Here is a 22,459-nt window from a genome sequence, read left to right as displayed (position 1 = left end):
CTCTATTTGCTTGCAGTTGGCAGCAGCTGTTGCTAGGTAACCAGTTGAGGAAAGTAGCAACATTCATTAGCTGAGCAAAAAATGACAAAGGGCTCAAGTCTTGTTTTATCAAAGGTTGTTTCTTCAACATTTCCTATTAACATTTCTGTACAGATTTGGGATAGTTATGGGAGCAAGGTCCATGTATTTTTTATACAAATAAAATACAAATAGAATAAAGTCAAACAAAATTTAAAAAAGAACACACCACATGCTTTAGTAATCTACAATGTTCAGACCCATATGCTGAAACCTCTTTTTCACTGACAAGATTCCCCAACACTATTACTTGTATAAATTACAAAATAACTTTCTTTTCTTCTATAATAGTTGATGAAAAACTGCAGTAACAACATAACAACAAGCAAAACAGAGCAATGCAAAGTAACGAATGTAGTTCCATGGATAGATTTTTTTCAGTCTTAATGCTACAGCTGTTAAACCTGTTACGCCTACTGTACATTCTAGCTAATGTTGTGTATGCTAGCTACTGTTCATCTCATTAAAATGTCCAGGCTTAACCATGTTACTCATGATCCAGCATTTACAAAATGGCTGCTAATGCTCAGCCCTGAGATTTTCTATCACTGAGGCCTGCACGGTGACTGCTTTGCTCATATAGACCACATTGTAAGGTGTTTCACTGAGTTTAACAGTCACATACAAATGACTGGACAGAACCAGAAATAAAATTGAATGCATATCCACACATTTGTTCCCATGTGTACAGACACAGACTACAGGCACACACACACTAAAACTGGCACTAGTGAGGATGGTGTGAGACTACCTTCATCAGTCTGTGCACTGCTCATTTCTCGTTACTGACATAAGCACCAGGGCAAGATTCTAGGAATCCAAGATCCAAGCAAAACTCTCAAGCTGACAGATGTCCCAAGACATCATTTCCTTCATGAAAGGTTCCAAAAACAACTAGCTGAGCTGTTTGTCAAAGGAAGGGCAGGCATGTAGAGGGGTAAAAAAATCATCACTTCATGCCATTTTGGCAATTTAATGTAAGGGTTGTGGTATTTTCACTGCATTCATTTTTGCACCTCTATATTTAGGGTGATGCCTGAATGTGAATATCCCATCCTCTCATGCACATAAAGCGACACACAACCAATCACACACACACAACTCTTTTCACACAGACTTGCTGCAGTTTGCGGCCAAAAAAACATGGCCGGGTTTGTTCACAGAGTGGTTCAAACAGACACGTCACACGTCAGTCACTGACAGCCAGGGGAACTGCACTGCAAATGTAGGCTTCTGTCCTCCTCTCTCATCAGTCTACTGCTCCACTGCTCTCGCACAAAACCCCAGTCCACAGGTCCACTGACACAGCTCAAGAAGTGGACCACACAATCTGGGTGAGGATGACGGACTACAAGAGGGAGATGTGATTCTTCCATTCAGTTCCATTAAAACAGCACAATTAACAGAGATGATGTGATGGAGTATTGACTGACAACAGCCAGAGCGTTTTTTTTTTTTCCTTCCAGTCTACGATGTTAAGGACAGCACTTGATAAGGTGATGTTTTTTTCCGTTTGTAAAGGATCTTTTCCAGGACGTAGCGAGCGGGGATTTCTGAGGGAAAGAGCACGTGCAGGAAATGGGAAGGGGCGGGGTCTTCAGAGGGACTCCTCCTATGCGTCCAATCAGACTCGTATGACAGGCGTGGTGGCAGTGAGGGGGACGGTGGAACCCGTCTCATAGTCAAAATCGATCATGGTGTGGTTGGCAGTGCCCAGGCTGCTGAGAGAAGTCCCTGTGCCCATCTGACGATCCCGCAGACTTTGTAAGTAGCTCTGAGAGAGCGAGACAGAGGAAGAGAGAGAGAGAGAGAGAGAGAGAGAGAGAGAGAGTTGGAGTTGTTAACTCTCTTGTAATATAGCCACTAAGATAATATCATTTTCTCTACGACAATCTCCACCTGGTCTGGTCTTTTGAGAAAACACAGCAGATTGCAGTAACTTTTATCTGTTTTCACTTGATGTCACCGTGAGCAAATTCCATGACAACCTATTTTTCCAGAGATGAGCTGGCTAAGATATACTGTGCAGCTGGGGCTCAAACTGGGAAATCATTGCCGAGTACGTTTTCTCTTCAAGCCAGTCCTTCAAACCTTTACTTTTAAATGAATAGTTTGTCAAAAAAAAGTTACACTACATTATAAAGTATCCATTTAGCTACAGATGTCTGTTTACAGGTGTTGCCTCTTAGGCAGCAAACAAATAATGAACATTCATGACAGGGGAGGTAGGTACTGAATGGCTGCCGCTGACTAACCGGCGCAAGCAGGTCTCCGGCGTAGCGTTTGACGGGGGTGGGCTTGCGGCGGTACGTTCCCTCCTGACCGCAGCCCTGCTGCCGCTTCTTAGCGTCTTTCTGCCTGATCCGCATCAGCTGCACCCTCTTCTGCCTCCTGCTGATGATGACTGGGAGAGAGAAAGGTGACCAAGACAAATAGAGTGTATATCAGTGCATGATACTCTGTACATGAAATGGTATGTACACGTGTCATTGTATAAACTCTACACACATGCTAAGACTTCACATTACATTCTATTTTAGACAATAACCAGTAAAGCACACAAATGCTTGACTGTTACTACTAGCCTTGACACCCTTTCACTCTTCATCAAAGTGTGCCACTAGTTCCTGGCAAATTTTTTCATTTTTGGTTATTTAAGCTTTATTTAACCATGAAGCCCCTTGAAATGTGGGGGAGAAATGTCTTTTTCTCTTAGGGACACCTAATATTAACATCACCAGTAGTTGATGCAGTAAACCAAACGTCTCCCTCACCCTCTGTATGGGAGAAGCCCTCAGCCGTGAGCTTCCACTGCACCAGCACTCCCATGAAGCTTAGCGTGGGCCAGATGCCCAGGATGACCCAGCTGTACCAGCAGAGCGGGGCCGGCGCGGTCTCCAGACGCAGGCAGTCGTACACGTACGTGGCCAGCGCCAGCATCTCCACAAAGTAGTCGGCGCAGATGGTCATAATGGCCGCCCCAAAGACGGCCGTGGAGAGGATGGTGAAGAGGCGCTGCCACTGGAGGGTCAGCACGGCGCACAGCATGCCCGTGCCCAGCAGAGCACCCAGGGGCACCTGAGACGGCACACACCGGAGGGGGCAAGGAAGGGTTAGACGAGGCGTACTGACCACACACATCTGATAACAAATTTACATTCAACACGTGAGTATAGGAGACTATTTTAGAGTATAAGCCAAAACATCACAATAACAAATTCTTATAGAAGACACTGAAGTATTTTAGAGAAAAAGGCAGTCATAGTATATTGAGTATATTTGGAATAATAGTAAATTAAAATAAAATAATAAAAGACAGAGTCTGCAATTCTGGCGAAAGGTTGTTGAAAAAATTACACCCATCTCTTCCATTCTCCTGAAGCAACATGCTGATTGGCTGGAACTGTTTATAGCTCAGTCGCAACCACTATGTTTGTCTCCTATTTACAGAACCAGGACTGTCTACGAACAGCAGAGTTTTTTTGAGCGTACACACAGAACTGACAGCTAGAGGACTGCGAGGAGTGTATTGGATTAGAATCGCAGACACTGTCTTTAATACTCTATATATTGGTTACGTATAAAGACATGCACCGAATATCCTACATACGTGTTTAATCAACATTAACCCTTATCTCCTGTAGCTGAACTGAATTAGTGTACGTGAAACCAGGACCATAGATGATGCTCTCATATGGCCACTGATACAAAGTGTGGGTCTACCTTATGTCGTTAAAGATATACAATAACTGACTACAATCAGCCTTCAACTGGCTACTCTGACCAAAGACACTGAGCATAGTGTTATCAAAGGTCAAGGTCATGCATTCATTCCTCAGCAAGGTCAGTTTTAGATAAAATGACTGAGCTTATATGGGGACAATAAGTTTGTTAGGGTCTTCAAAGCAATTTTATCTGGGGCATGAAAAAACCACAAACAGCCCCCTGAGCAGACAGGCGATGGGTCAAGCTCCTGTAGGGCCTCTCCTTACCCAGACGGTGGTGGGTGTGTAGAACTGGTATGTCACCAGCAGGGCGGCGAGAGCGAGCAGCAGGCCCAGCAGCAGGCCGGTCATGAAGAGCCCCACGCTGCGCACCAGCATGGTGACCAGGCCGCAGAGCAGGCCGATTCCCAGGCCGATGCCCGCGCTGGCCTCCACGCTCAGCTGGGTGTCCAGCACCCGCTCCTTGTGGCACAGCAGGAAGATGATGACCGATCCGAACATCAGGCCAGACAGGAACATGATCGCCTTGAAGCAGCGGTAGCCTGAGGAGAGGGAGACCGGGGGGTCAGGATAAAACACAATTACACTGGGAATAACACAAATGCCATTATTACCAGGCCTGGGAGGAGGACAAGAGAAAGTGTCGGACAGGGAACTACGTTTCCCAGTGTACCATGGTCTCAGCTCTCATAGAGCACATAAGCAAATCAATTCTATGCCTTCATTGTGCTATATGTGGCTTTGGGCTAAGGAGTTTGCAAAATCACTAAGTAAGCCAATAAATTGAAATGTGATGGGAAAGAGAGGCACAAGAGAAACGGTGTGTGTGTGTGTGTGTGTGTGTGTGTGTGTGTTGTGTTTTTGTTGTGTTGTTTGTGTGACATTAAGAGAGAGAAAGAAACAGAGGGAGAAAGGAGTGATTTGTTGTCATGGAGAGAGAGAAAAAGCCAACAAAAAGAGGGTTTTGGACTTAGCATTCCTTCAATTCAGAGGGGCCGGAGTAGAAGCATTCAATCTTCTGGATGGCCTGTGAGTGTGTTGGGGTGTGAGTAAGTATGGGTGTGAGAGGCAGAGAGTCTTGGTGGGAGGCGGGTGGGGTGGGGGTAATTAAAGGGTCATTACCCTTCATTTGCGAGGCTGTGCAACCTAGGTGTGAAGTCCCTGAGTAGTGGCTCACCCTGGTCTAAAAAGTCAATCACTCCCCCATCCACCGGCCTCTTCATTATTATGTTTATGTATATTGAGAGTGGAAAAGTCAGCTGAGGTCAGGACCCCCCACAGTGAATGGGTGAGCTGCTGCTCTCTATGCGTCAGTTGCTAGTTTATTGGGAATCTGATTTACATTATGACATCACCGAGACGCAAACCAGGAACATATTGTGAGTTACAAATGAGTGTAGGGGAAAGTGTGAGTAAGAGACAGTGAGTAAGAGAGTGTGAGTAAGAAAGAGTGAGTAAGAGAAAGGGAGACTTGGTGGGATAGTTTGTAGTGAAAAAAAAAGTGGGAATATCCTACAACATGTGCTTTAAACAATGACAAAACAAGAGATTAAACTATAACACAAAAAAATCCTTAAAAAAACACATGAAGAAAGAAAAAAAAGACCAGATTTGGAGACAGAGAAATAAAACGACTGTGTGTAATTGAAAGCGTTTAATGTGCTTGAACACTGGCACAGGATTTCCTCCCACATCTGTTCAGGGAGGGCAGATTGCTTACCTCACACAAACAGACCCTTAATCAAGTTTTATTGAGTTAAGATGTGTTAATGACTTCATCTCATTGTGACAAATGCTCCGTATCTCCTGACTAAGCGACTCCCTAATGCTTTGCCTCTGCAGCGTCTACATTATTACCTAATAGTGCTCAAACCTAATTTGGCGATGCTTCGCCTACACTGTCCAACTTAACACTTACGGAGCTGTGGTTTGGACAGGCAAGCATTCAGTGCCATTGTCTACACATGCAACACCAACTTGCATAACTACAGAGGTGTGGTGTTAGAGATATACAGTTCATGTGTGATCTGTCTGCTTTCCTTTATAGAGGAGGCAAAATTGCTGGCAATTAGCCATGGCTGTTCGTGAGAGGAATCAGATGCAGATGCTCCTTCTAATTGTGCTCGGCTGTCAGTAGGGCTGTTCACAGAAGGTCGTGTGATGTGGGGATGTAGTGAGATTCTCATCTGGCATTGTGTAACCATCGCTTATGACACATGTTTTGCTCTTGCATATTTTAAGAACATGTGTTAGAACTTGAAGTTTTACAGATGGGGTAAAAAATGAGATGAGAAATATGAAGTAAAAAGAAAATGTATCAAACTACTACAGTGTTTTCAAAAAGGAAATAGAAATGAAGATGTTAACTTAAGAAAGCCTGTACTGCCACAATGGCAAGAGATCATTCCTTCGCAAAAAACATGCAAAATCTCTGTTCCACAACAATCCTCTCGTCTCCTGACAAGCTGACCTTTGACCTTTGGATGAATCTTACCGAAGAAGCAGTAGATGATGCCAAATAGGCAACACATGGAGCAGATGACAGCAGGGATGACCTCATAGTTCCTCACAATCTCCAGGTGACAGGGGTTACCCGGCAACTCCTCAGGCACCATCCCTTCTGACCCAAGCCCTGATGGGTCGGCCATTTTGGGTGACGAGAGAGATGGGGTGAGGTGGGGGAGGCAGGGTCTAAAGGGATGGGGTCGAGGAAGCTGGAGCGTTATCTTGGATTCATTGCATGGGTGTCAGCACCTACACATAAAGAGATAAAGAAAGAAAGAGAAAAAGAAAGACTTAATACTGTAACTACTATTGGATTTTACTTGGAGTTGTTTTAATTAACAACTGTGGGTGATTCACCAGCTGCCTACAACATGCTGCTTACTGTAATGTACGGCATTTCTATGGTTAGAGCATGAGCTGCTAAACCACTCATGTTGATCAGGTTCAATTTCTAGGCTACACTGATCAGACATTGCACTATTAGAAAATCTAGAATCTATAAAACTTACCTACCTACAAACCTACAATCTAGAACATTTTTCTCCAAAAGTATAATGAAACACACCGAAGGAAAGAGTCAGCTACATGTAGATGAGATTCAGATATACTGGCCTGCCCTAAAGCACAAAACAGGTTTAAGAGAGCCTTCAACCATTTCTCAGAATTCTCTGCACAATAATCACCATACCAGGAAGCTTTGCCTTGAATATAAACCATCCACAAAAGAATCTCGTCTTCCTTCAGGGCTGCACCATCATCTTCATACCAAAGATCCAGTTCCACAAAAACAAAGGAACTAGTAATTACTGCTGTGGGCGTGTGAGGATCATAAAGAACCGAACAAAAAACCTTTCCCCCAATTTACTATTGGTGCCACACAACCTAACGAGACCCTACAGATGGCACCCAGCCATGCCAGGCTGTTTAACCACCTACGGTGATGAAATGCCTGTTCCTCGGACTCCGCGGGCGTGCCACAGCGACACTTCAAAGCGTCTGAGGCAGCATGTGGTCTACCGCGACCCCGCCACCTCTGCTTTGCTCTCTTCAAAGAGGGTGTGAAACCTGCCAGCCAACTGCGACTTTTCCCTTGGGTGTTCAGGTGACCGTGCATGTTTACCCATTTAACTTTAAATACACAGCACACAGTACCCTGTACATCGCATGTAGGCGTATAACACACAATACACTCTACTGTGCACTACATGAAGTGGTGGAAAATGTAACTACCACATCAGCAAGATTGGCCCACTGAGAAAATGTGGACCTACTAAAGGAAACATATTTTCAGGAAGAAGCGGAAAAAAAACCATACAGTAACAACATGGTGCCATGGAAACCACCAGGAAAACATACTGTCTACTGCAATCTCCTAGGATGACCCAGAATAACTGGGACATACCAAACATATGGGCTATAGGTGTATAGGAACAATAACATTTAAATAGATATTTAAACCTCTCAAGGAGGTAGCTGAAGTCATATTCACCATTTGCAAAGTAATTTCTTTCCAAATATTTACATTCTGATACGATTCAAAAGGCTAGTTTATAAAGGAACATATACAGAGAGCTATATTCCAAAATCTCCCATTTCTTCTATTGAAATGCCTGTATATCAAGGATTTACTGTAGAGAAGTTTCACAAACATTGTCAATGGCACCTTTCCACCCAAATAGGCTATTCTGACTGGTCACTGGTAGTTTACAATTCAAAATGCATAGCCAGGTGGTGCTCTGTTTATCACTAAAGCTCAGGCCCTTTCCTGGTGTTCATTTTCATCATGTTGTGTTTGGAAATACATTCATTCTCTTACTCCATTAACACCTCTTTTTTTCCCAAAAACAATGGGGCCAACTGATGCCTTAGAAACCTGTGATTAACTCAACCCAGTTGGAACTGGCTGCATTTGAAAACATGGACAAAGGACTGAACGGTCAAGTTCTCTGTGGAGCTGCGGAGAGCTGTTGTGGATTAGGGGGTTGAGTGAAGGGTTAAATCTGCTCCCTGTGTGTTGCTGGGAGGGGGAGGTACAGGCTGGGGATAAGGGTGGCCTCCTTCTCTCTCTCTCCCTTTCTCTCTCCCTTCCCGACTTTGCTGGAAAGCCTCGCTAATGATCTCACCCCCTTCACGATCCGATTACAACAAACTCACGTTTTCAGGACAGGAGAAAAACAGTCAGGCTCTGGTCTCCCTCCACCTCCTCTCCCTCTCCGTTTCCCCCCTCTCCTCTTTCTTTCTGCCTCTTTTTCACCACACTCTGTCCCACATTAAATGTGACACCGTGTAAAACATCACTCAAGACTTTCTCTCGAGTAAAGCTATTGCCCAATCTCTCTCTCTCTCTGTTGCTCCTAAAACAGGCCATGTCTATACGTTACGACTCTGAGCAGTAGGCTAAAGCGCTGCTCGTCGTGAGTCGACGTGGAAGGAATGAGAGCCTGATTGGAAAGTCGTTTATATGTTCCTTCGCCCCCCCCCCCCCTTCGCAGACGAAGAGAGAGAGAGAGAGTGGCCAAGTCAATCCTGACTCAGTTCCTCTGGTTCCTGTCGGGTCTCCAGTGGACGCTGGCCTCGGTTCTATCCCCCTGTTCTGCTCTTGTTTGCCCAGCCCACACGGATCCAATGGTAATGATCTGGCCATATGAAAGCTCTGGAGTCCCCTGTGTATGTGTGTGTGTGTCTGTGAGCCTTCTCAATGTGTCTGAGAGAAAAAACAGTGGACAATAGTGGCATTAAATCTGACTGAAATGTGATATATTCTTGGTTCTGTGCACGCATGCACGCACACACACACACACGCCTGAGTAACACACAAACACTTGGACCATGGGTAGCATCACAAAGACAGACAAATGAATAGCGTAGCGTCCGTCCACCCAACGACACACATGTTAATTGCACACGAAGCTCACTTGAACACATGCTCACATATGCAAAATAATTCATGTGCGCACACAAGCACAATCCTCACACAGAAACTTTCATCCTGCTGTCACCCATGTGTCTGTCAAGTCTTTGTCCTAACATGTCTCACAAAGGCCAGCTGTGTGTGTGTGTGTGTGTTTGTGTTAGGAGTCCGCCGATGGGAGTATGTCCGAGTGTGTATGCGAGTGCGAATGCCTGTGTGAGTGTCTCTGTGTGAGTATGCATATGTGTGTGTGTGTGAGAGAGAGACAGAGATTATGTGCTGAGAAAGTGTGTGTGCATGACTTAGAGATAATAGATCCTTTATGGGGCTGCACAAAGACTCAGAGCCCCTGCCTTGACCCCTTCTGCATCAGAACAGCAGCCTTACTGGGAGAGAAAGAGGATCAAGCATAAATTGTGTGTGTGAGGGTGTGTGGCAACACGCCTGTAGGAGTGCATATGTGTGTGTCTGTGTTTGTGTGTGTTGTGTGAGTGGTCCGCATAAAAATTAAAATGATACACTGGCAAGCATGAGTGCCTTCAAATGGCTGCAAGTGTTAACTGGTTTACATAGTTTCCTGCAGACTGCACGTTGCTTGGTTTCCAAGTATGCGTGTGTATATGTGTGAGTGAGTGAGTGTGTGTATGTGTGAGTGAGTGAGTGTACGTGTGTGTATATGTGTGAGTAAGTGTGTGTGTGTGTGTGTGTGCACAGTCTTTTTGTGCAACATGTGTGCGTATGTTTTTGGAAACTAGCACAATGCCAGAACTGCCATATCTCTCTCTCTCTCTCTCTCCCTCTCATCCCCTCTTGTGTTACAAAGGACATAATGACATTTTTCCATGTCTTGCCTCAGAGAAATTTGGCATGGACCAGTAGGCCATGGCTCGGATGTAACTAGCCCAGAGGCGGCTCTGGCAAAGGAACTCTGGCTGCTTTAGAGCTGAGCAGCTCCCAGGAGATTCCTGTTGTTTACCCCCTGAAGGAGCAGTCCTTATTATGTCCCATTAAGCAGGGCCTGGGTTTGTGTCTGCATTGGGTGCTCTGATGATACAGTGATAAGACTTACCAGCAGCCCATTGCTCAGTAGCCCCATGTCACGCTGTGTGACCATCATCAAGCAGGAAACGGTGTTTGTGTGTGTGTGTGTGTGGCAAAATCATATTGTGAAAAAGTGTAAAGGTATATACGTTCACTTGCTGTTATATTCATGATTGTGGCCACTGACTCCAGACGCCCTGTCATCTGAACAGCCAAATTGACTACCAAACAATACAATTGTGTATTGTCATCAGCCTCGGAAGTGGCAATGTAGAGAAAGGCCGATATACAGTATTACCACAAACATCAAATATGGTCATGTCTAATAATGCACACTGGGTAGTGTTCTTGAAACTCTTCTCCCAGGTACACTTTAGAAGAACCCCACTTAGCACACTTTATGCACATAAATAAATAAATACATACATTTTAAATAATAATAAACGATAACCAGCAGGAAATGAATCCATGCATTATTGATGATAATAATGGACCTATGAATTATTATTAATATATAATTTAATGGCAATAATCTTTCCATCATTTATTATTAATAACTACTGGTAACAATATGAGTTTGGTGAAAGACTAACCTATGGGCTTCTGTCTGTTTCCCTGACCTTCCCGTCCAACCTCACTTCCACGCCACAAAGTACAGCAGGCTAAGTCTAGGTCGAGACCAGGTCCAGGTTTTTAACATAGCTGAACCAGTGCCACCTCATTCCCTGGCCAGCAGGCCGTGACAAACAGCTGACAGCTGGGCTTGGGTTCGGGCCTCAGGGCCTCCAGCACTGCCTGGACTGAAGCATGACAAGACCCTGAACGACTCTGACCCTATGGCCACATGAGTGACACAGGAGGGAGACAACTGGGTGTTACTAGCTTGAGGTTACCAGGTTACAGAACTACGCAAAGTGGGCTAGACATGATTGCTCATTTGTTTCAGCAAAAGTGTGCCACGCTGCGTTCACTTCCATTGGTAGTCGGCATGTTGCGTCGCTCAGTATTTGCGTAAAATAGACCTCTGGCCTATTTTCGCTCCGCCTAGTTGACGATGCAACTTGTCACTTGTCTCTTGTGGCTGTAAATCGCCAACTCCTGAGTCGCTCGTGGGACCAAGAGGTGACTCTGAAACAGTACTTTGGATGGGCCTGCTCCTGTGCGGTGCGGACCCCTTCCAGAGAGAGCCCGTCATTACCTTGACTAACACGCAGAGGAGAAGAGTGTTCTTCAGGCTTTCATTTTTGTATGTGTTGATACAACAGACGCTTCCAGCCAACACACACCAGGCCTTTGAGAAGAGTGAAGTCATGCAGTGTCCCCAGAATCTCCAGACATGATTAGGAATGACCCGATGACCCTGTTAAGTGCGAAGATATTTGTGTGTCATATTGGAAAGAGCATCAAGTTAACTCATGGTAAAGACCACCAGGCATGTAGCAATGATTGTCCCAGAAACAGCATTGATGGAGTGCTGGAAGATTACTACCAGTGGGACTCCACATGCTCAAACATGATCACGCAAGACCCTACACGTGGGAACGCTGCCCCGATTGATCTGCTGTAACTTACAGGGGACAGCTGAGGGTGAGGTCAGGTCAGGCTTTAGTTCTCTACCATGACTGAACTTGCCTCCCACCGTGACCTCCTCAAAGCCCATACCACAGGGAGGACAGCTGGACAGGCAGGACAGGTTGGGTTGGGCCCAGAGTTTCAGCATAGCTAATGGGGCAGTGTGGGCTTAGGGTGGGATGGGGTGTGTGGAATTCTGCTGGCACTCAGAACCACAGGAACCCCAGGCAGTTGGCCATCTCCTAACATCACCCTCTCCAGCTGTTCCCCCCGAGCCAGCTGGTACTCCATGAAGGGCATCAAAGTGTATGCAAGTATACTTGTCTGTCTGTGTGTGTGTGTGTGTGTGTGTGTGTGTGTGCTGTTTTTGTGTGTGTGCATTTGTGTTTCTCCACTACAAACATCCATGGCATCTACAAACCAAAGATCTGTTACATCTGTGCCTTTTGCTTGTTCAGACAAGCAATGTGAAAGCTTCATAATAATGATGTAAAAAAGATGCAACCATGGGAAATTTCACCTGCATCACATTGGTGGATCTTTGTAAGACTGTCACTGAGTGCAATTCCTCCACCTCATGTATTGACCCTGTACCTACAGCATTTTTTAAGCGGGTGTTTGACAGTGTTTCAAGTCATGTCCTGAAGATTATAAATACATCTCTTCAAACTGGCATCTTCCCAGATGCCTTCAAAACAGCTGTTGTAAAACCCTTACTAAAAAAACCCAACCTAGATGGTAATGCACTGATCAACTATAGGCCGATTTCCAATCTTCCATTCATTAGTAAAGTACTTGAAAAGATAGTTTCAGTGCAAATAAACTCCTTTCTCAAAGAAATCAATATCCTGGAGAAATTTCAATCAGGCTTTAGAACATGCCACAGCACTGAAACTGCTCTTACTAAAGTAATCAGCGACCTCAGACTAAATTTGGATGCAAATAAGGTCTCAATTCTGGTCCTCTTAGACCTAAGTGCAGCATTTGATACTATTGATCATGACATCCTAATTCATCGTCTTGAAAAGTTAGTTGGGCTTTCTGACTGTATTAAACTGGTTCAGAACATACATCAAAGGGAGAAAGTTTTATGTCAGGCTTGGAGATCATGTGTCTAAGAAACATGACATCTGCTTTGGGGTAGCACAAGGGAGCTGCCTTGGTCCATTATTATTCTCACTGTACATGCTGCCACTTGGGGACATCATTAGAGAACACAATGTATGTTTCCATAGTTATGCTGATGACACGCAACTGTACATCTCTGCTGAGCCAAATGATGCTGCAGCAATAAACTCCATTACTACCTGTCTTTTGGCGATAAATAAGTGGATGAGCAATAATTTCTTAAAGTTAAACGAGGACAAAACTGAGATCCTACTAGTCGGCCCTAAAACAAAAATGCTGTTTAATAATTTGGGGAAATTAACTCCCTTGATTAAATCGGAGGTTACAAGTCTTGGTGTTATTTTAGATTCAGATTTAAGCTTCAAGTCTCACATTAACAAGGTGACGAAAACATAATTTTTCCACCTTAAAAACATAGCTAAAGTCCTGCCATTTATAAATCAAAAAGATGCTGAAAAACTGATTCATGCCTTTATTTCAAGCCGTCTTGATTATTGTAATGCAATCCTTACTGGCCTCCCAAAAAAAACAACTGAGAGACTTCAGCTCATTCAAAACTCTGCAGCTCGGCTATTAACCAGAACCAAGAGGAGAGAGCACATTAGTCCAGTTTTAGCTGCTCTGCACTGGCTTCCAGTAACTTTTAGAATTGACTTTAAGGTCCTTCTCCTAATATACAAAGCCCTTAATGGGCTAGGACCAAGTTACATTGCAAACTCCCTAGTCAAATACTTGCCCTCAAGAACACTGCGATCATCGAATGCTGGTTTATTGGAGGTTCCCAGCAAAAGCCGTAAGAAAATCGGGGACGCAGCATTTGTCAATTACGCCCCAGTGCTATGGAACATACTGCCTATAGACATCAGGGAAGCCAGCTCGCTTAACATCTTTAAAAGAAAACTAAAAACGTACCTCTTCACATTAGCCTTTAACTAGCTACCACTTCACACTATATATATATATATATATATATATATATATATATATACTTTTAATTTAATTTGATTTAATTTAAATCTCTACTGGTGATATTAAGGGGTTAGATTAAATATATCTATATAATTATAATTATAATGAATGTTTCTTTGATGTCTATTTTTATGTGCATGTAATTTCTTTGTGCATATTATGTATTTGCTGTAAAGCACTTTGAGCTGCATTCTTTTGCATGAAAGGTGCTATATAAATAAAGTTTTATTATTATTATTATTATTATAATATGACCTTGTGGAATGTCATGGTAACAAGGCATAAACACAAACCTCACACTCATGCACAACATATTTAAACTAACCAATCTGTCAAAGCTTTAGTTATGCTTTATCTTTTATGGCCATATCCCAAATGTCGCCAAGGCACTAATATTCCTGTACTCATGTCACACAATCACAACAAACTATTATGTCCAAACACGTGCAAGTTACAAGTCCTATGTAAACATGGTCTGGAATGTGTCTAGAAAGGTTTAGGCCTTCTTCAGACTCAAGCCACTTCGGATTGATGACTACATATGTAATCAATATCTTTACCTCTTATCCAAGAAATACACCTTAAACAGGAACAGTCCTCTGAAGATTGTTTATCTGTACTTCATACTATGTCAAGAGTAGTAGTTTTAGTTTTGTTTAAATCCCTAATTTGCTGCTTTGTACATCCTACCAAATGTAGAGCAGAATGGACGACATGAGTTATTGAACCGAACGCCATAAAACTCGGAAGGTTTAACTTTAACCAAAAAAGGTTACAGGCATGGACATGTGAAACAAGAATTCCCCACCCACAATATCTGACGTAAAAAGCCAGCACAATCCACTACTTCAGGTGGCATTATCTTTAACTGGTTCTAATTCTGTGACCCTACTTGATCCTATGCAAGGCGGCAAAATGTGACCTTTGACACATCATCTCCTATAAACCGCACCCCCAGCCTCTGTCCCCTCTCCATGGGAAGCACAGTTTGGAGAACAGGAAGTGAGGATCAATGGCATCAGGCTGCCACGCTATGACCTTTGCCCTCATGGCCAGGAAGCAGGAAGTGAAGCAACAGCACAGGAAGTGAAAGAAGAGAGCCTACATCACAAACATGTTTCTGACTCACGCTTTTTATGTCAATTAGAAACCTAAACCACACCACGTAACGCTCCCGATTGCTGTCAGTAATTAGGCTGGAACAATTATGGAAACTGTGCAACGGGCTGAAACAAGGGCCTATAGGTGTTAGGAAATGTATTCTAAAAATGGAAAATTGAGCTGTTCCCACCGGTAGAGGTCAACAACAAGAGCAAGAATAAGAGTTCACCGATATAATTAAAAGAAGATTTCGAAATGCATTTGATGAAAATGTACAACCAGTGTATGGAGTGTTCCGATCAGTAAAAGTCCATTGCAAATTCAATCACTGGAATGGGACCCCCACCCAGCTAGCAAAACATCTCGCTTCCAGCATGACTCAGCTCATTTAGGAATGCAGCACTCTCATACCCTGATGTTGAGCCGAGCTTCAGGGCCCCTTAAAGATAGTGGATTAATTTCAATTGACATACACACTAACACAATCACTCTATATGGAAGAGTACGCCCAACCTAGGGATATTCCAGAAACGTCTCTTTGTCTCGGGCGTGACCTCTCCACTGCAAACATTAACACTGAATCCACTGCCATAATAAACGGCACGGAGCCACGTGTTAGCTTAGGGATTATTCTCCCGCTAACGCAGTCCCAACAGCACTAAGGGGCAGAGTGGGGAACGGGGCAGAGCTGGGGCAGCCACTAAGGCCAGACTGGGGCAGTTCTGTGGTGGTTCTGGTGGTCCGTGTGCCATTCGGACCGGGCCATGCCGTGACACGCGGAGCGGCGGCGGCACTGCTGGTAGTGTTGTTTGTGACGAACCCTCTGGATCTGATCAATAGGGCTCTCTGTCTCTGATCAGCGGTGGAGGGGCGGAGGGGGATGTGTGAATGGACAAGAAAAAGGTTCTCATCCAGATCCAAAAATCTGGCACGATGAGATGAAGGGCTCCCTCAGAATGAGAGGCAATCAGTGTGTGTCAGTAAGTGTGTGTGTGTGTGTAAGCTTGTGATGGCCAATCACTGTCTATTATGCTACAACAAACACGCACACGTAGTCTCTCACATACATTTTCTAAAACAAGAAGAGCAATACTAATAATATTGGTGGCTTGTCTGTGCATGTGCGTCTGGTCTCTAAACAAAGTCCTTTTTCAGTGAATTCTTTTCACAGTACAGTAAGTCACTTTACTTGCTAAACCAAAGTCCTTAAACCGAGATCTTGTGATGACAAAGAGCTTCCACAACATCTTTCAATGTCCCTCTTTTTTCCAGTCTGTGTTCTCTCTCTCTCTCTCTCTCTCTCTCTCTCCCGGCCTCTCAAAAAACACTTTGTTCATCTGAGAGCGAATGAGGAAAAACCTGCAGCGTTTTTGGCAAGCCCTCTCATCCACTCCGTCCTAAACCCCCACCACCCTCACGACACAAACCAACTCCCACCCTCACAATTCAGGGCTCTGCCCGGACCCAAAAGAGAGAAGCAACCTCCATCAAAGTCTGAACTGTTTACTGGCCCTTCTGCCCTTCAAATGAGAACCACTCGCACTGTGGCGGAGAAAGGGGGAAGAAAAGAGTGTGTCAGAGAGAGAGATGGAGGAGAAAGAAAAAGAGATGAAGACATATATTCCTCACGAAAAGAAAAGACAAATAAAGAGAACAGAGCGAAAGCACAAGGGCAAAATAAAACTTGCAATAAATGACTCAACATACTAAGAACCTCTAGCAGTGACAACATGGTGCTATGCAGTTGTAGGGCCTGAAGAACAACTAACCAAAAGCATAGTTTAGAACTAAGAACCCCCCTGTAGCAGCAAAATGCATCTTAGTGACATACAACTTCACAACATTGGCCCTTATCCTCTTACAGTGTGCAGCACATTGGGATGATTATAAAATGCCCTGTTATCCATGAACATATGCCTGCTTAGAGGGCTTTAGAGGATTTGTAAGACCTTTGTAGCTCATATAACCGCCACACAGAGTATGTATTCAGATATTCAATAGAACAGCTTATGCAATGTCCAAATGTGTGACACATATGTTGCATGGTACAGTGGTTGGCAGATGCTATTGAGACTGCAATAATGTACAAGGCCACGAATTGTATCGCACATATTTGAAATCAAGCGTGTTTCTACACTGGGGTGGGAGTTTACAGATGGGAGAAGGATGTGTCATTCAGGGATTCATGGTGCTTGTGTTCTTCCCAAACCAAGCCACAGAGGCCCTTTACTCTCCACGCCTGCCTCTGTGAAAAGCTCCACACAATGGAGCTCTTTCTGTTTGGACATTACAAGGAGAGCTCCTTACTGAGAGAGAGAGAGACAGAGAGAGAGTGAGAGAGAGAGAGAAAGGGAGAGAGAGAAAAAGAGGGAGAGAGAGAGAGAGAGAGAAAGAGGGAGAGAGAGAGAGAGAGAGAGAGAGAAAGAGGGAGTGTGGGTGAGGACAAAGAGTGAGAGAGAGAACATGGAAAACACAAAGTAAAGTATTCCTACTATAATGTACAGCCAAACTCATCCTAAAAGGCCCCTCAAAATACACATACACTGACATACAGAACACAAAATAAAGTATATACCTTCACTATAGGCCTACTGTATGTGTGCAAATGCCCACACACAAACACACTCACACATATAGTAACCTTTACTCCCACGAAGGCTATCTCTGGGTCTAAGCCACTTCCAGGTCAAGTCTGTCATTTGAGGTAATTTATAGCCAGCAGCTCCTTGAAGGGAATCCCAGCCTCAAATAAATGCCTATCACCCAGACCATAATACATCTCTGCCACTCCTCTCTATCACTGCAGTCCCTATCATTCTCTGTCTATAACTCCTACAGGAGCTTCAGCCTTTCCTAGTCCGGCTAACACCTCCTCACGCTCCAGAGAGGCTATTTCCAGGAGCTTAAATGAGGGGGTATATTTAAGGAGTGGCGCTAGTCGAAAAATATACAGTAAAACTCACTGATTCACTTTGACGGAGAGTCAATCTAGGCAGTCTTTTCTCATGCATTCCAAAGCTCATGTACAGTAAATGTTCAGCTCGCACACATGCATACTCTGTTTCCAGAAAGAGTCAGGTCTGGTTATTGAAATAAACAAGATGTTTAAACCAAATGTTGTGAGTACATGCATGTGTTTCATTGTAATAAGAAACATGGAAATGACCCACCCACTAAGAAGGATATCTGAGAGCCATGAATGGTAACATGAAGGCATGAATGTAAATATGTATCTTGAGGGACAAAGAGAATCTTAATTTAAACTGTATTGGGGATGCCAGCAATAAGGACTTTTCTGGACATTTCTGGCAATCAACTTCGGGTTCTGAATTTTTTCATCAGTGACAAACCCCTTGGAACTGTATGGAACAGTGTATGACCTTCAGAATTTTAAATAATCCATGAAGACCCTGACTGCCATCAATGTATCTAAAATGGATTATCTTACCAGTGTCATTACAATTCTAGTATTGTAGTCTGTGCATTTAAGTTGATTTAAGTTGTTTTCAAGACATCATACAATTACTTTGTCGTGAAATATGTCTTACGGTATTGGCCAATTACTCTATCTTTCAGTATAATCTAAGCATAAGATATTTTCTTAGCCTTGAGAGCTCTTCCCTGCATATGAGGCAGCTATCCCACATGTAAAATAATCTATTCTTAGAACCTGGTCTGGTATATCATGGGGCCTACATCATGTAACATATTCATAACCTATAAATACCCTTCCTGATATCATTCTTGACGTCATTCTATCAACAATATATTTGCTGTATTACTGGCTTCAATCTATCTTCCATCAATATCAATTAAAGAAGACTATGACAAGACTATACACTTTTCTGTTGGTGAGAATCTCTCACCTCCCAAAACCTGTAGTTTACAACAAAGGGGAGCCTTTAAAAGAAGGTGTCAGGTAGGCCTATCTATGGAGATCTGGGAATTAGGTTTAATCCCAGTCACTCGGCAAGGACTCAGTGGAAGGATTGGGAAAAGTGTGCCCTAGCCTAGGAAGTGCGGGGCAGCATACCGGCAAGACTTGGAATGATAATCTGGCTTTATGGAAAAAGGTCTGAACCAAGAGCCGGGCGACAGGGGCAGGATGAAAGGGCCAGGGTGGGCAGAAACAGGATACAGAGCGAGCTGGGCCGGGCGCATTGTACAGACCAGCACTTTTACACAGAGCACTCCTTGTTTCTCTCAGAGGCACCGGCCTCTGCCAAGGAGGGAATACCACACTGAGCTGCTCTCTGATCAGTCTCACGGTTGGTGCACACAAGCATGGCTACGCTTAATAATTTCTGCCTTGAACAGAGGATTCAGTCCTGACCTTGTTTTTGGGGTCTCTGTAAATCACTTATAGCAATGTAGTGAATACAGTTATAAGACTCTGAGCTTTGAGGTCAATAGTACATGGTGGGGAAAAGAAAAAACAGCAGGAGGAGTAATTCGGTTGGTAAGTTACAGGAAGTCGGAGGACATTTTCCTCTGATAAAAATCAGCTCTGCACAAAGCCTCTATAGTCAATTTTGATGAATGGGAGAGACAGTCATATGCCATACAAAGGTCAAGGAGATGCTGATTAGTCTAAGGGGGAAGGGGTTTAAGGGGTCGATTGCATTGAGACGCTGAGTCTGCAATGAACAACTCGACAATTCATGGAATCTTCAAACCAAACATCCAAAGCCTTAAGGAGATGGCAATTCTGACAGGGAGCAACAGACAGCCATGCCATGCCCTTATAGAGCGACCTAGCCTCATCCTCACCCCAACTAGTATATATACAGCTGTTTTCAGTATGCAACTTCAGAGACTCCTTTCTTAAGGACCTAAACCATGCCCATCCTCCAAATCTTGCCTAAAAGTCCAGGTTAGAAAAGACAATCTAGCCCCGCTCTTGACGCTAAGCAATTTTAACAGTTGTAATTTGTTGATCCATGACAACAGCATTATAAACAGGCTGATTACCATCATAGCTCCCTTTTTGAGCATTCTGAGCAAATCATTCATAATGTCAGTTGGTACTGATTGGTTATCTTAAAATATTTTTTTGCTGAGGTTACGTCTGCTATCCAGACCGACTGCTCTGAGGTTGCCTCTACACATGCAGTGTTCCAAAACAACAGTTAGACACAGAATACTGTTGTATGGCAGGTCTGACCAGCATCAGACCATCATAAAAGGTCTGCATACATAAAAGTATAATATATCCAGAGCCTACAATGCAAACTATTTTACCGATTAGAGTCTAATCCGCTGTTCAACTTCAGACTATGCGAGGCATCGTAGGACACAAAAAAATCAGGCAAGCAGAAGAATGACTTCATCCCGCAGACTCACTGATCTTGCCCAGCTCTGCTCAGTTCAGCTGAGCTTGGCAAGCTTCAGGCCACATGCAACCTGTGTATCTAATGGATTTGGTTTCTAGAGGCCAGATAAAACTATGGACCAGAGCCCAGAGGGGAGATGGTGTTTTGTTGTGTATTTCCCCATCCAAATGTGGACTTCTCTGGAGGGGGAGCGGGGAGAAACAGCTGGATCTCATAGCTTCTAAACTGATTTGACTCAGGCTTTTGACAAGTTAGAGGCTTCCCTCACCTGGTTTCCCAGGGACTAAAAAAGAAAGCAGCTGCTGAAAGTCAAGGTCGAGGATAAGAAATAACAGACCAGTCAATTCCACTAGAGCAATGCCTGAGGCAAGGTATAATGACTGCTTCGCCTTGGATAAACCTTGTGGGGGCTCGAATGCCAGGTAACCCTAAACCCCCCCCCCCCCCCAAAAGCCATCCTGTGCCATGATGGAGGATTCCACTGTGCATCGACGTAATTCTCTCTCAGTAGGTCAAAGTGACTTGTTCACTATGAGAACATACTAAATAGGCCAACCGTTTTTTGCCTCTGATTGACGCATACCTCCTTGCGATCCTGGCAAAGGGTAGGGTCCTGTCTGAGTTTTCCCAGGGTGCTCTAGTCAGCGCCATCTGGCCCAAGCCAACTGGGGGTTGACAGAGATGAGGGGGTAGTAGGCCTAAGTGTGTTGAGGGGGTGTAACTGGAGACGCAGTGTGACTTTGCCACAGAGGGGACCCAAGCTATCATTACACCCCCAAAGCAAGGCACCCTCCCACCACCAAACATACATCCACACCAAGTGATTTCAAGTCATCCCCAGCCAAAGCTTGGGACCAAAGAAACAGGGACAAAATTAAAACTGATACATACGTTCAATTATATTTTGTGATACACGGCAGATGAGGGGGTTGACTGTAGCTGGAAAGGTAGAAATCTCCAGACACTTCAATGCAAATGCAATCACTGTCAATACATTCCTCAGAAATACTGTACACACAAATACATGCTCAACGGTCCTAACCATAAGTTTTACACAGATGAAGGGTTGTTTAACAGCTGCTTTAGATACGATAACTCACCAGCAAAAAAGGTTCATTTTCACGCAGGTTTCTGTAAGAAAATAACAAACTAAAATAGTAAACGCTAGCTTACAGTCTATATGTCGACAGTCTGTCAAATGATTGTTAAACTGCAAGGTTGAACATAATTGTTATTAGCTTTAATAGGCTACTACAATAGCTACATCAACTTCCTTACTGTTGCTACTCTGCAGGAAGGACAGCGATAACTGCTTGAAGCAGCATCTGAAGTTGGCAAGTTTCAACTTTTAAAACTAGGTCACATAGTTTTTCTCTACTCGTTGAATAGAATATTCTTAACGTTAATATCCTGAAGATTTCCACTCAGAATGAGAAAGAGAGTAGTTATTTTGACTTACCGACTCACGTCAGCTTCGTGGGTCTTGTGTTTTCCGTGGGAACTGACAGGCATGGATTGGCGAATAAAGTAGGATAACAAGAGTTAAACAAATGCAATAAGCAAGCCAAAAGATGATTGCTGAATTATGTCCATTCAAAAATGTTGTTGACTCAGCCGTTAGCTGGAAAACGCGTACAGTAGGCTACTACAGTTGGCTAGCTTTTGTCCTTTCAAAAAATAACAAAAAGGAGGGAGACTATTGTTTGAGCGTGTCCAGAGTCGCTGAGTGTTTTAATGTTTATTCATAAGAGTCCTTGTTTCCCTGCAGCGTATCTAACTAACGTTAGCACAACTAGCCAGTCGGCTAGCTGGTGGTCACGTCTGGAAAAAGTTATCTGGCTCTCAAGCCTCCTCTCTCTCTCTCTCCCTCCCTCTCTCTCTCTCGCGCTCTCTCTCACTCACTCACTTCTGGTACCCATGGGCTTCTTCCTCTCTTGCCTGTGTGTTGGAGGACTTCTCCGCCCATCCCTCTCACTCGTCTTGCGACCAGCCAACAGCTGAAAACGTTAGACATCATAGCCAAAAGACCATCTGTTATTGTCGGTTGCATGAAATTCAGAAAAAAGGAGGGAGGTAGACCATTCAAAACAAGGTCC

General features: G+C 44.0%; 1 protein-coding gene across 3 annotated transcripts; it reads right to left on the bottom strand.

Moving 5' to 3' along the window:
• Window positions 1-93: 93 nt before the first annotated feature.
• On the bottom strand, window positions 94-22,459 carry LOC105912282 (transmembrane protein 198-like). Of its 3 annotated transcripts, XM_031567440.2 has the most exons (7): window positions 21,823-22,459; window positions 21,464-21,494; window positions 6,298-6,557; window positions 4,071-4,345; window positions 2,853-3,156; window positions 2,334-2,482; window positions 94-1,852 (listed from the first exon to the last, which is right to left on the bottom strand). In XM_031567440.2, the coding sequence occupies exons 3-7, from the start codon at window positions 6,449-6,451 to the stop codon at window positions 1,703-1,705; spliced, it is 1,032 nt and encodes a 343-aa protein (XP_031423300.1). In that variant the 5' UTR covers window positions 6,452-6,557; window positions 21,464-21,494; window positions 21,823-22,459; the 3' UTR covers window positions 94-1,702. The 3 variants fall into 3 exon arrangements, with proteins under 3 accessions (XP_031423300.1, XP_012696685.1, XP_042563710.1); XM_012841231.3 differs by lacking the exon at window positions 21,464-21,494 and having other exon boundaries at window positions 21,823-22,458; XM_042707776.1 differs by lacking the exon at window positions 21,823-22,459 and having other exon boundaries at window positions 21,464-21,809.

The sequence above is a fragment of the Clupea harengus genome, chromosome 5, assembly GCF_900700415.2.
Source record: "Clupea harengus chromosome 5, Ch_v2.0.2, whole genome shotgun sequence".
Lineage (NCBI taxonomy): Eukaryota > Metazoa > Chordata > Actinopteri > Clupeiformes > Clupeidae > Clupea > Clupea harengus.
This window is presented reverse-complemented; position numbering and strand designations above follow the sequence as displayed.

What these genes read in the sequence shown, in the direction of transcription:
- LOC105912282 (XM_031567440.2), bottom strand. Translation starts at nt 6,451, where the DNA reads ATGGCCGACCCATCAGGGCTTGGGTCAGAAGGGATGGTGCCTGAGGAG. An exon ending in CATCATCTACTGCTTCTTCG is followed by an intron (nt 4,346 to 6,297) that starts GTAAGATTCATC and finishes CCCTCTCCTCAG; the next exon opens with GCTACCGCTGCTTCAAGGCG. An exon ending in GGGCTTCTCCCATACAGAGG is followed by an intron (nt 2,483 to 2,852) that starts GTGAGGGAGACG and finishes TCTCTCTCCCAG; the next exon opens with TCATCATCAGCAGGAGGCAG.